At 50.2% G+C, this 12,872-nt stretch overlaps 1 protein-coding gene across 1 annotated transcript in view; it reads left to right on the top strand.

Moving 5' to 3' along the window:
* The window catches only part of snd1 (staphylococcal nuclease and tudor domain containing 1), a 210,323-nt gene that overhangs the window by 4,792 nt on the left and 192,659 nt on the right, over positions 1–12,872 (top strand). The window contains exons 3-9 of the mRNA XM_084448019.1: positions 55–175; positions 360–441; positions 5,740–5,900; positions 7,225–7,316; positions 8,351–8,509; positions 9,734–9,840; positions 10,239–10,329. Of these exons, the coding sequence (XP_084304145.1) occupies positions 55–175; positions 360–441; positions 5,740–5,900; positions 7,225–7,316; positions 8,351–8,509; positions 9,734–9,840; positions 10,239–10,329 (813 nt within the window). The remainder of the gene's footprint in view (positions 1–54; positions 176–359; positions 442–5,739; positions 5,901–7,224; positions 7,317–8,350; positions 8,510–9,733; positions 9,841–10,238; positions 10,330–12,872) is intronic.

Raw genomic sequence — 12,872 nt, forward strand, 5'->3', positions numbered from 1 at the left:
GACAGTCGCCAAGGTCAACAGGTGAACTGGACGTGTCTTCCTCTTACTTTGCAGCCCTGGGCGTTCCAAGCCAGGGAGTTCCTGCGGAAGAAGCTGATCGGCAAGGAAGTGTGCTTCACCGTGGAGATCAAGACCGCCCTGGGCAGAGAGTACGGCATCGTCTACCTGGGCAGGGGTACGAGGACCACGCCTCTGTTTGTTTCTGCTACGGGCTGGAGGGAGAACACTCGGTCCTAGTCATAGCATCCCATCTTGTGAACAATAGTTTGTCTGTATTGATGCGTTGTTTCTGTCCGGTTAGAGAGCACATTTCCTTCCCTTGTGTGTGATGTGTAATGAGCTGCCCTGCGTCTCTGCAGACACCACAGGAGAGAACATCGCTGAGTCTCTGGTGAACGAGGGCTTCGCCAACGTGCGCAGGGAGGGGATCAGAGGCAACAAGTAAGTTTTGTGTGTGTGTGTGTGTGTGTGTGTGTGTGCGTGTGTGCGTGCGTGCGTGTGTGCGCACGCAAAGTAAATTGAAGCACTTTGTTCAGCTCACATATGTGTCCATAGTTCAGCCCAGAGCCATATAAGAACTTGTCAGTTGGGGGGGGGGGTGATTAACAGAGAAGTCTAAATCAATCTACATGCTGTACAATCATTGATATAACATTTAAAACTAATCAATTTAAAACAACAACATAATCAATTAAGAACCAAATGTGATTAAACGATCAAATTATATGAGCCAAATCTAAAAGGTAAAACAAGAAATCTAAATCAATCAATCAATCAATCAAAGCTTTATTTGTACAGCGCATTTCATACCCAGAGGCAACACAATGCGCTTTACAGAGAACAAGAGAGGTGGGCAGACGTCCCACCCCTACATATTCCAGATAAATCCCATAAGAACAAGCACCCTAGGGGAAAGCGGAGAGGAAGAGGTGAGTCTTAAGGCTGATTTAAAAACAGCGAGAGGGTCTGAGGCCCTAATCACACCCAGGAGTTTGTTCTACAGACGGTCTCCCCGTGAGGAGAAGGCTCCATCTCCCATGGCTGTTGTAACTTGAGCAAGTCACTTGAGCAAGTCACTAAAGCTAGCTGGCCATGATTAGGAACTGTTCGAGCCTCCATCATCCACCATTGTTATAGTATCCCTTTTACTACGTACCAGCTCTAGTTCAGCCCATTAATGTCACAGAGCCCTGATTAAAAAGGCACTTCTGAGAAAGGCATCCAGTTGAGGGGATAAACAGATTAGATCTCCTTCCACTGCAACTCTCCTTTCAAACATTTGGGGGAAATTGTCACTTTCACTGAGCGTAAGAGATTGAGAAGAATTTTCCAAATGGTGGCAGTATTGCACTTCCTGTAACATGGAGCCGCCTCAGTCCTCCCTGCTCACTCAACACCGTCATCCCACAAGTCTGCCAGGACACTTCTCCACCTCCCTGTGATGGATCACCTCCTAGTGGCCGCTCATATACATTACATGCGATGCATGCTGCCGGAACCCTGTTTCCTCCGTGCAGCAAACGAACACAGAAATTGAGGCCGGAGGCAATTTTTGAGCTTAACGACCCATTTTGAGGACTCCGCCCGATGGCTCGGAAAAGCCGCTAATGGCAAACGCTCGACGCCGGCGTCGTTCCCTCGCTTCCCCAAATGGGAGAGACATTATCACGGGACGTCCAAGAGACTTTTGCGCGGCGCGCCAACCCGCTCTATTCATTAGTCTCCTGATTGGCTGCGTTGATCACGCCATATCGGAGGGGCAATGATGATGGCTTCGAACAGCACCGGCAAGCATGTATACTCCAGACCTGGCCGAGACTCAGGGAGCCAATTAAAAGGCGCTGGGCCCAGTGCCCGTCCTCAGTGGTGGAGCGAGCCGGGACACGCTTCCCTGAACATCGATTGACTGTACTGCACGTTCACAGATGTATCATTAACCTCTTGATACCCCTGCGAACACCTCCGATACGTGAGAAATTCACTTATTTTCACAAAGATCAACGCTTCAATCACACACATGCATGCACACAACCACACAATCTTTCTTCAGCTGCACACTCACACACACACACTTTGACACCTTTTTAACACCTTTTAGGTGCATAATCATTGGCACATACACCCACAGGTAGTGTTGTCATGATACCAAAGTTATGACTTCGATACGATACCTGCCCAAAATATCTCGATACCGAAACGATACCACGGTGAAAATCTAAAACATAAGGAAAAGTAATGGAATAATAGATGACAGAACATGGAATTTTAAATTGTTGTTAAATTGAACTTTATTATATTTCCTGTAGCTTTCAAACACAGCTGGAAGGGAAGGCTGCCTCGACTGGGTGGTTTGGGATTGTGCTGGCATCTGTTTGTCTGTGGGGAGAAATCAATAAATTATGCCTATGTTGTTGCAAACTGTGAGATAATCAGAAGAACTTGAAAAGCTTATTATTATTATTAATTAACCCAGGCCTATTGAAGCATTTTTGCTATTCCAAATTATCAGAAGAGATAATTGTCTCACGGTTAACAGTTCTCTCAGTCTAGGAGGTCAGAGCAGGTATTGATTTTTTTTTGTCCCACGTGCGCTAGGCAGAGAGCTAGGCTTGCAGCTAGGTTGCAGCTATGCTAGCTAAAAGTCTCATGCTACGGATGAAAATTAGCTTCTCTAGCTATCATCTGGTGCAATAAATGTATTGTGCATTCATACATTCAAACATAAGGTAGGCTAAATATTCTTCGGTTGTATTCAGTACTGGTGTTGCTGTTGTGTGTATCTTATCTTCACATTCGCTAACCTGTCGCTCTTTGAATTGTTTGTGTAAGTCGGCATGTCTGTCTGCAAGATGCTTTGCCCGGTTGGTCGTATTGGCTCCCTTGGTTTGTATAGATTTGTAGCATCGTTTACAGATGGGCTTTGTAATGTCCGTGGGCTCGCCCTCACTGTCGGCTCTGTAAGCAAAATATGCCAGATTTCGCTGCGCACATCAGCTTTATCGACAAGCTGTGGACGGTCGACATTTGTACTTGTAGTCATCTCAGGTTAGCTACCGTCCTCACGAACATGCTGCGTGCATATGAGGGGGGAAAACTGTCGCGCTGCTCGCTGCAGAGAGAGAGCGAGGAGAGAGAGAGCGCACGCACACCCACCCACACACACACACATACTGCCATGCGACTCGGGGATCTTGGGAGAGAGAAGCAGAGCGCTATAGCCTACAAACAAACACTTCTTCACTGTCGCATGAACGCGACTCAATATATACGGCTCTTATTAAAACACTCTTTCTTAAAGTATCGATACTTTAAATTTGGGTATTGTACCGTTTTTGACGACAGTATCGCGGTACTGTCCTAGTATCGATACACCGTGCAACACTACCCACAGGATTACTTTTCCTGCCCAAACACACATCAGTCTGGAAAGGCTTAATATAAATCCGTTTTGTGCCCTGAGTAAAATGACGTCCTCAGGAGGGACCTCCTGGCAGCAGCTACGGGCGCGGCGTACGCCAGCGAGAAGCGCCGACTCTGCGGCGCGATCGATGGCGACGGACAGACGGCTCACCCGAGCGCCTGTCCTTTTACAAACGCTTTCCAGCCAAGCTTTCCCAGGCGGGGGGGGGGGGGGGGGGTGTCGAACAACCATCTGGCGCGGCAGGTTACAAACCCTCTCCCCCTTTCAAACACACTAATAATCCAAGATGTCCACCGGCTGAGATTTTGGCAGGCTCCTGACGACCAGCGGGAGAGTGGGACTGCCTGCGTTAGTTGAGTTATTGACGGGAGAGGGGCGCGGTGGCGGCCGGAGGCCGGAGAGAGACCCAGATCAGCGAGGGCACGGCGCTCGCCGCGGCGTCTGGCTCCGCCTCTAAACCCGCGTCTCGGTGGAACTCGGCGAAGCGGGGGAGCTGCGCTACCGGGAGCGCTGGTTTGGAGGGACGGGAGTTGATGAGAGTTTATTGATACCAGTGCCGTTAACGATCCTGCTTACCGGTCTGAATCTTTATCCATTCCCTTATTGATTCCTGTTTCAGTTTTCAGTGTGGAGCAAGAGTAGGCCTGCAGCTTTTCAACCTTTTCATTATCTCAGAGCCTGAACACATTGTGGAAACAGTAGAAAAAAGACACGCATGTCTGCCTAATAACGTTTGTTAGATTATGAACATGTTAAAATTAATTACAATACTCCGTCTCTTTTCCTTTGTAACAGTGTAGACGCATGACATCATTGTTTCGCAAAAACTGTCAGAAAAACATGCTGCCGTTGATAAAAAGAATTGATAGGCTCGGAGGCAGGCAATATCGATTCTCAGAGTTAACGATTCCGATTCTCTAACGATTCCGGTTCTCGATTCCCATCCCTGACCGTGCGTCCGGAGGGAAAGCCCCAGCTGGGGATCACCTCTGTTTACTTCAATTGCCAACAGCCAGCAGTGAGTGTCTGTGATTGCTTCAAAAGGCAGCATTTCACCGTCTTAGGAAGTTTGTTTTTGTCGATGCGCTGCAGTTCGCTTTCCCCCGATCACTCTGGATTTTGGCTAGCGGTGTTTTGGCGGGCGGTTTTTCCACCCCTCGTTTCAGCTGGCGAGCTCTGAGCCATGTTCAAAGAGGGAAGGAGGGATTGGATGTAACGCTTACAGGAAGTACCACCTGTGTTCTCTGCCGATCGTTGCTTGGCAGCTTCCACAGCGCCTGGGTTCTCTCAGCCTCTGCTATCCTCAATCACAGCGTGTCCCACCACCTCCTCAGTCTGATACAGTTTCCATCTTGTGTTAGAGCTCTAAGAAGCTTAATGCTATTGACTTTTTAGCTCTGTGGTTTGACCTAGAAAAGTTGTGAATTCTGGAACAGTAAGCAAGCAATAAACGGTTCTTTTTCATTTGGGCTTTGTGTCTAAAACGGTGCAAACAGAGATTGGGGGTGGGGGGGAGGGGGGGCACGGATCCAATGTTCCAGTTAGGAATGCAGTGAGAATGTTCTACATCTCGCTTGGTATATGTGGGTTTTTCGTTCAATTGAGTTCCCCTTTGTACTCAAAAGCCGTTTTCAATCTCTTATCCAGTAGATGTGAAATGTTTCAACTCAACACAACTACACAAATATCACACCCAGCCAGCCAGCCAGCCTCCCATAAACAATATGAAACACTGAAATTAATCTGTCACGGAAAATAAGGACTTAATATAACTCCTCAAACGATGTCGATCAATTAAAAAAGAACAAGAAGCGAAACTCGTGAATCTAACGCAAACTATGGTCTTTTAAGATAGCGTCTGCCCCCCCCCTCTCCTCATCAAAATAAGAAGTTAATTGATGCGTGTGTTGCCTGCTGATGCCTTCAATGAGCCCCTCATCTCAGTTAGATGGTCTTTATCAGCACCTCGGCCTGGCCCAGACACAGCCCCTTAGAATCAGAAGCAGACCAGGGAGCACACGAGGTCAGTAGAGTGGGTAGGGGATGTACTGTAAACATTATGGCACGGCACACGTGTGAACTGGCCATGAGAATCGCCTTCGGCGTAGCAGCCGTTGCGCAACGTCAGTGTTGATGCGATTGAGGTCTCTGGGGGAATGATGGATGTGATGAAAGTGAGACTGTGGGGGATCCTGTATTCCTAGCCATCTGGCTGGTGTTTCTGTGCGTGTGTGAGTTTTACAAGCACCGTAGATGGAGGCCGCATGAGACTTGTGGAGCTTGTGCCGACCACCCCTTTGTGCTCTGTGTTGGTTCAGTCCAGAGCAGGCCAGGCTGTGCGAGCTGGAGGACCAGTCCAAGGCCTCTAAGAAGGGCATGTGGACGGAGGGCGGCGGCACGCACACAATCCGCAACCTCAAGTACAGCATCGACAACCCCCGCCACTTCGTCGACTCCATGCACCAGAAACCAGTCAACGGTACGTCAAAGTAACCACACACACACACACACACAAATACTGCACTAAGTGGAAAAAAAACACAAAACCACCATTTCTCAATAAGAGCCCAATGTGCAAAAAAACAACAACAACATTGCATCATCCACCATTTTGGCTCTACCAGGGTTTTTCTTGGATCAGAATGGGTCTTTGGGGGGTGATGCGCACACAATTGTTTTGGGGGAAACCTCTATTTCATGCCGAGTAGCCTACCAGCGTATATAGGCCTTTATTCTTTGCTGTTGTTCTGACTGAGCTCACTTTTCACAATCGTGGGAAATCTCCGGACATGACACAAAATGGATATGAAGACAAAATGTTTAAGATACTGATAATCTGTCTATTTAATTATCTTTAATACTAGTGGTCCAAACCATGAACAATGCAAGAAAGATGGATGGGCTGCACTTGAAACAAGCTATCAAAAACATTTGGAGAGGATTTGAATTGCAATTTTTATTCTCAATTTTTTGCATTTTGGCACTGGTGATTTTCCTTTGGCTCTGGCAAATCTCTTTGGGGGGCGCCAAAAAAATCCTCTATGCAGGAAAAACCTTGTCTACCCTGTTCATGTGTGCGTGTGCACACACAATGGCTCCCTATCAAAACCACACAGGCTTCGTCCTGTGGTTCCTCCTCTGTCCGGTCGACCGTGGCCAACAGCAGCGCCGCTCGCTTCACCCTTTTAATTGAAGGGAGAGATGATGTGGGCGTCTTTCTTTCTTTCTTTCTTTCTTTCTTTCTTTCTTTCTTTCTTTCTTTCTTTCTTTCTTTCTTTCTTTCTTTCTTTCTTTCTTTCTTTCTTTCATCAATACAGCTGAAGTGCTTTAAATGTGCTGTCCATCCACACTCTGTGGCCAGGAATCAGAATACCATTTTCCACGTCTGGATTATGGCTGATCTATCTCACACACACACACACACACACACACACACACACACACACTGCGTGCACACTTGAGTCTCAGACTGCATTTGTTCAGTGAACACAATTTTCCGCTGCAAATGTGCTTGGCCACCTATCTATCTTTCCCTGGGCCAGAAGAGACATTGCTGGAGGTCAGAGTAGCTCACAATAGCAGGCCGACTCGGCTGTGTGGACGTGCAGAGGACAGCATGGGACACTGTACATGGCTTTCAGACTGACGAGGTATTTCTGATAGGAACTCAAGAACCCAACCCAACGGTACCGAGTACAACTGAATGAATACTACACGCCATGTTTTTAAATCACCCCTCTCTCTCTCCCCCACCCCTCCCTTTTTCCCCTCCCCCCTCCCTCTCTCTCCCTCCCTCCCCCTAGCCATCATTGAGCATGTGCGAGATGGCAGCGTGGTGCGTGCCCTGCTCCTGCCTGACTGCTACCTGGTGACTGTAATGCTCTCTGGCGTCAAGGTGAGACACACACCTCCTCAATACCCAGCTCAGACCAAACACTCGTGTTTGTCCCCCACATGGCAAGGGCCATAGATTGACCCTTGTACGTTAGTGTGTAACGTACATGTACCAGAGCCCACCACCGGGGGGGCGGTCCCCACAATTCATTGCCAAGTACATTTTGCTTTGTACTTAAATAAAAAACTATGCTTTGTGTCTCAGTAAAAGTATAATCTATTCTAATCAGGTAGAACCTGACATCTACCTTCTAAATCTGCAGAGTTCAGAGCTTGAGGACCTTGTTCTTACACTCTGTAGCACCATTGAGCTGCATGCATCCCTATAGCGGCAGTAACACTACACAGACAGCAGGGGGTCTGTATTTGTTCAACCTCATTTTCTCTTCTTCCCCTTTCCAACTCTTATTTCCCTGTTTGTGTTGGTTATAAGGGATAAGGAGTGATGTTTTTATGACCATTACTCCCACATGTGCATTCCAGCCCTCATATTTCCTCCGCTCCAATTTCATCATCCATCTTTTTGTAAGTGCTGGGCCTTATAAATGGTTTACTCAGATAACAAATCTACTCCATCTCACGCTTGAGATATTATGCCTTTCTGAGGCGTTTCGCTGGTTGTTTTTTACCGCCTTATCCCCGAGCTGTTTCTTACACGGTGAAATATTTATGCGAGCGCCTCAGGTTTGTAAGAAAATGGTTACAGAAGACGGAAGTTGGTTCATCAACCTTGGCAAATAAGAGATGATGATCAAGTCATTATCTGGCCTTCGGTGCAGGCTTTTATCGGTGCTGAGCAAATTTGTTTCTCCATATCTGACCTTCCGATTCATCTTTCTCCCTTTCTTTTTCTAAATCGAAACAAAAAAAACTTGTGTTTGGGAGATTTTAGTAGATGTGTATTGCATACTTTAATCATCACATAAAGGTGCCTGGTCTGGTACCTGCTACAGACAATATCTGCTTGAAATCTCCGCCACAGAAAGCATGTGTGTTTCTGGGTTCTTAGCGAGGTTGTTGTGTCCCTCGTCTCAGTGTCCCTCGTTCAAGCGGGAGGCGGACGGCGCGGAGACGCCGGAGCCGTTCGCCGCCGAGGCCAAGTTCTTCACCGAGTCACGTCTGCTGCAGAGGGACGTGCAGATCATCCTGGAGAGCTGCCCCAACCAGGTCATCCTGGGGACCATCCTCCACCCGGTACGACACACACACACACACACACACACACACACACCAACACACACACACACCAACCAGGTCATCCTGGGGACCATCCTCCACCCGGTACGACACACACACACACACACACACACACACACACCAACACACACACACCAACCAGGTCATCCTGGGGACCATCCTCCACCCGGTACGACACACACACACACACACACACACACACCAACACACACACACCAACCAGGTCATCCTGGGGACCATCCTCCACCCGGTACGACACACACACACACACACACACACACCAACACACACACACACCAACCAGGTCATCCTGGGGACCATCCTCCACCCGGTACGACACACACACACACACACACACACACCAACACACACACACACCAACCAGGTCATCCTGGGGACCATCCTCCACCCGGTACGACACACACACACACACACACACACACCAACCAGGTCATCCTGGGGACCATCCTCCACCCGGTACGACACACACACACACACACCAACACACACACACACCAACCAGGTCATCCTGGGGACCATCCTCCACCCGGTACGACACACACACACACACACACACACCAACACACACACACCAACCAGGTCATCCTGGGGACCATCCTCCACCCGGTACGACACACACACACACACACACACACACACACACCAACACACACACACCAACCAGGTCATCCTGGGGACCATCCTCCACCCGGTACGACACACACACACACACACACACACACACACCAACACACACACACACCAACCAGGTCATCCTGGGGACCATCCTCCACCCAGTACGACACACACACACACACACACACACACACACCAACACACACACACACCAACCAGGTCATCCTGGGGACCATCCTCCACCCGGTACGACACACACACACACACACACACACACACACACACCAACACACACACACCAACCAGGTCATCCTGGGGACCATCCTCCACCCGGTACGACACACACACACACACGCACACACCAACACACACACACCAACCAGGTCATCCTGGGGACCATCCTCCACCCAGTACGACATGCACACACACACACACACACACCAGGCCATCCTGGGGACCATCCTCCACCCGGTACAATGCGCACACACACGCACGCACACACACACACACACATCCTCCACCCAGGATGACACACACACACACACACACGCGCTGACTGTTGTCCCCTCTCGTTGTTGTTTCCAGAACGGGAACATCACAGAGCTGCTGCTGAAGGAAGGCTTCGCCCGCTGCGTGGACTGGTCCATGGCCGTCTACACCCAGGGAGCAGAGAAGCTCCGCGCCTTCGAACGGTCCGTCCCTCACCCCCACCTAAGAACTGCAGTCACAACGCCACGCCTCTTACTCCCTACGCCAACCCCCCCCTACACGTACTCACACACCACCGCTAGCTCCGTTAGCATGCCACTTCGCATTTGAGCATATTGGTTTGGCCTTCCGATCACAATGTTGAGCGTATGTTCCGGTTTTGCCCTCTGCTTCTGAAACGCGTAGCCGGACGCTATTCTCGGTTTGGAGAAGGTCGGCTGAGGGGAACACACAGGCCACTAATATACCACACGCTCAGACGGAGTGTCAAAGGAACACGCTGAAAACACGCGTCACACAAACCCAACACGGCTGACTTCTGGGATCCATTAATGTTGTGTGTCGCGCCCCCCCCCCCCACCCCAACCTCCGCTCTGAACAGGTCTGCCAAAGAGCGCAAAGTTCGCATCTGGAAGGACTACGTCGCCCCCACAGCCAACCTGGACCAGAAGGACAGACAGTTCGTAGCCAAGGTAAGCCCCTCAAAGCGGCCCGTTCCGGAAGCCCCCGTGTGCCCCTCTGCCCCTGCACTCTGGTTCACCCTCTGGTTCAGAGGGTGTGATGTTACCGGGTAGACTTAAGAGCTCCTTCAAATTTCCTCTTATAGGCAGTCCTGTCTGCTGCAATCCCGTTGGCTGTAATTTATAAGGGCAGGGAACGAGGGCGGGGGGGGGAAGTTACAGCTGCCCGGAATGGTAATCCTGCAGTTATTGATCGCAGCGCAAGTCTTAAGTGGGTACTAGTGGAGTTCCCCCCCCCCCCCCCCCCCCCAAACTTCCCGCTTGCTGTCTACGTTGCAGAATTTTGACGGCTGACAGTTTTTTTTTTTTTTTTTCTCCCCCTGTCTGTCACAGCACTGCACCAAAATTAGGACTGAGTTTTGGAAGCGCTGCCGAATATCGTCCCTCCCTCCCCTCCCCTCCCTCCCTCCCTTCTTCACGCTCCCCCACACCCAAACTTAAGAGCACAGAGGGGGTTGCAGAGGAGAAGTGCTTAGCAGCGACCTCCCAGCGCTCCCCAGTCAAATTAGGCCAGAGGCGCTGGTGTGTGCCGGGCTCTGATCACCCAGGGCTGATATGAGGGATATTAGCTTCGGAGGTTATTGGATACGGCCAGAGGGGAAATGATGGTCTTCCTAGGGGGACCGGAGTTCGCGGGGGGTGTGGCGGCATTTTACCAAACGTGTCCCAAATCGTCCCCCTTGTCAAAGCCCATTACTTTCAGCTAAGTGAGGCAGAAGTCTTCAACAGGCCGCCGTAATGTAGCGTAATCTCATTTGCCGTTTTAAGGTGATGCATTATGGGTACGGAGGTACTGCTGTGATGCTGAGCTAGTTGGGAAGCCTCTCTCAATGAAGTTACTCTGTATTCAGTCTAAATTGAGTTGCTTCCACGACAATATCTTCTTTAGATGTCCAGGAGCAAAAAAGTTTCTTAACACCCTTTTAAGTTGACCCTGTTTTTGTGTGCATCTGCTCTTTTCTAAACAAGGCTGCTGAAATTTAAGACCCTGAAAAATTCATGGCTGGCCTTGGGTTACATAAAAGGTGTTGCTTGAGCAATCTGCTTACAAAATGAGTTTGTAGAAAAAACCCAAACAACATATTTTAGTGTGTGTTCTATCTTTTATCCCTGACTCAGAAGGGAGACCTGAAGCAGAGCTAGCGAAAAGATAAAACATTTATATCAGACTAGGGCTGCCCTCAGATGTGCCTGAGCCTCCAGAATAAAAGCTGAATAAAGAGGTGCGTGTGTGCATGTGTGTGCGCGCGTGCGTGTGTGTTTGGCAGGGTGATGGAGGGAAGGGTACCTTAAGGAGGGAGGGTGAAGGAAAGAGGAAGATTGCTGTGGGCTAGGGCTGCCCTCAGATGTGCCTGAGCCCCCAGAATAAAAGCTGAATAAAGAGAAGTTTGTGTGCGTGAGTGTGTGTGTGTGTGTGCGTGAAGCAGTGGAGGAAAGGGTAACTCGGGGAAGGCCGTGGGCGTGAGTGAAAGAGAGCACACAGGCACGCACACACACACACAAACACACATTCACACACACATACACACACACGGCGAGTTGGCTTTAAGATGAGGAGATGACAGCGCGGGCTGTGAGAGGGATCTTGGCGAGATCAACGAAAGCAGCAGAGGAAGCTTTGAAGGTAGATGTTTCGAGCCCCCGGATGTTTCGTGCACCGTCAAACCAGCCCCCCCTTCCCCCCCCCCCGCCCTCCACAGCCCAGGCCTACGTTGATCCCAGCATGCCCCGCCCCTCCCTCCTTCCTCTCCCGCTGTTCCGATACAGAGATGGGCGCGAGCCCCATCGCCGCCCGCGAGGCGCGTCACATTAGCCAGTTTGTTTAGGGATTAGTGAGTTATCGGCCGTTCGGGAGATGGCCCTCGGCAAAAACGTTTACCGTGATGTCACCTTGGCCCGTATTTACGGTGGACTTTTTTTTCTTTTTTAATTTCCCGCTACGCAGACTCAGGCTCCATGCTGGGGATAGATTGGTGTTGGTTTTGTGAGGACTGGATGACTCCCATAGGACACCGTGATGCGTTTTGTCCCTTGGTTTTAATCAATATGGATGTAAACAACAACAACTCATTAGTGGATCTGGATCCACCTTGCGTCCTCATGGGACGGTTCTAGGTCACCTTGACTTGTTTTTGGTCGACCTCCGGAGTGCGTCCTGGCTGGACGGGCTCCCTCCTGACGCTGCGGCCTGTTGACCCCTCCCTGATGGATCCATCCATCCCATCACGCTCCCCTCGCCCGTCTCTCGTCCCCGTCTCCCCCTCCTCCCCTGCGAGTGATGGATGGAGTTCAGAGGATGAGCAGCCCTGTTCCCCAGAGTCAGTACTGCTGACTCACCCCCCCACCCCTCTCTCTCTCCCCCCTCTCTCTCTCTCCCCCTCTCTCTCTCTCCTCCCTCTCTCTCTCTCCCCACCTCTCTCCCCCTCTCTCTCTCTCTCCCCCCTCTCTCCCTCTCTCTCTCTCTCCCCCCACCTCTCTCCCCTTCTCTCTCTCTC

The sequence above is a fragment of the Borostomias antarcticus genome (assembly GCF_949987555.1).
Source record: "Borostomias antarcticus genome assembly, chromosome: 13".
In the NCBI taxonomy this organism is placed as follows: Eukaryota; Metazoa; Chordata; class Actinopteri; order Stomiiformes; family Stomiidae; genus Borostomias; species Borostomias antarcticus.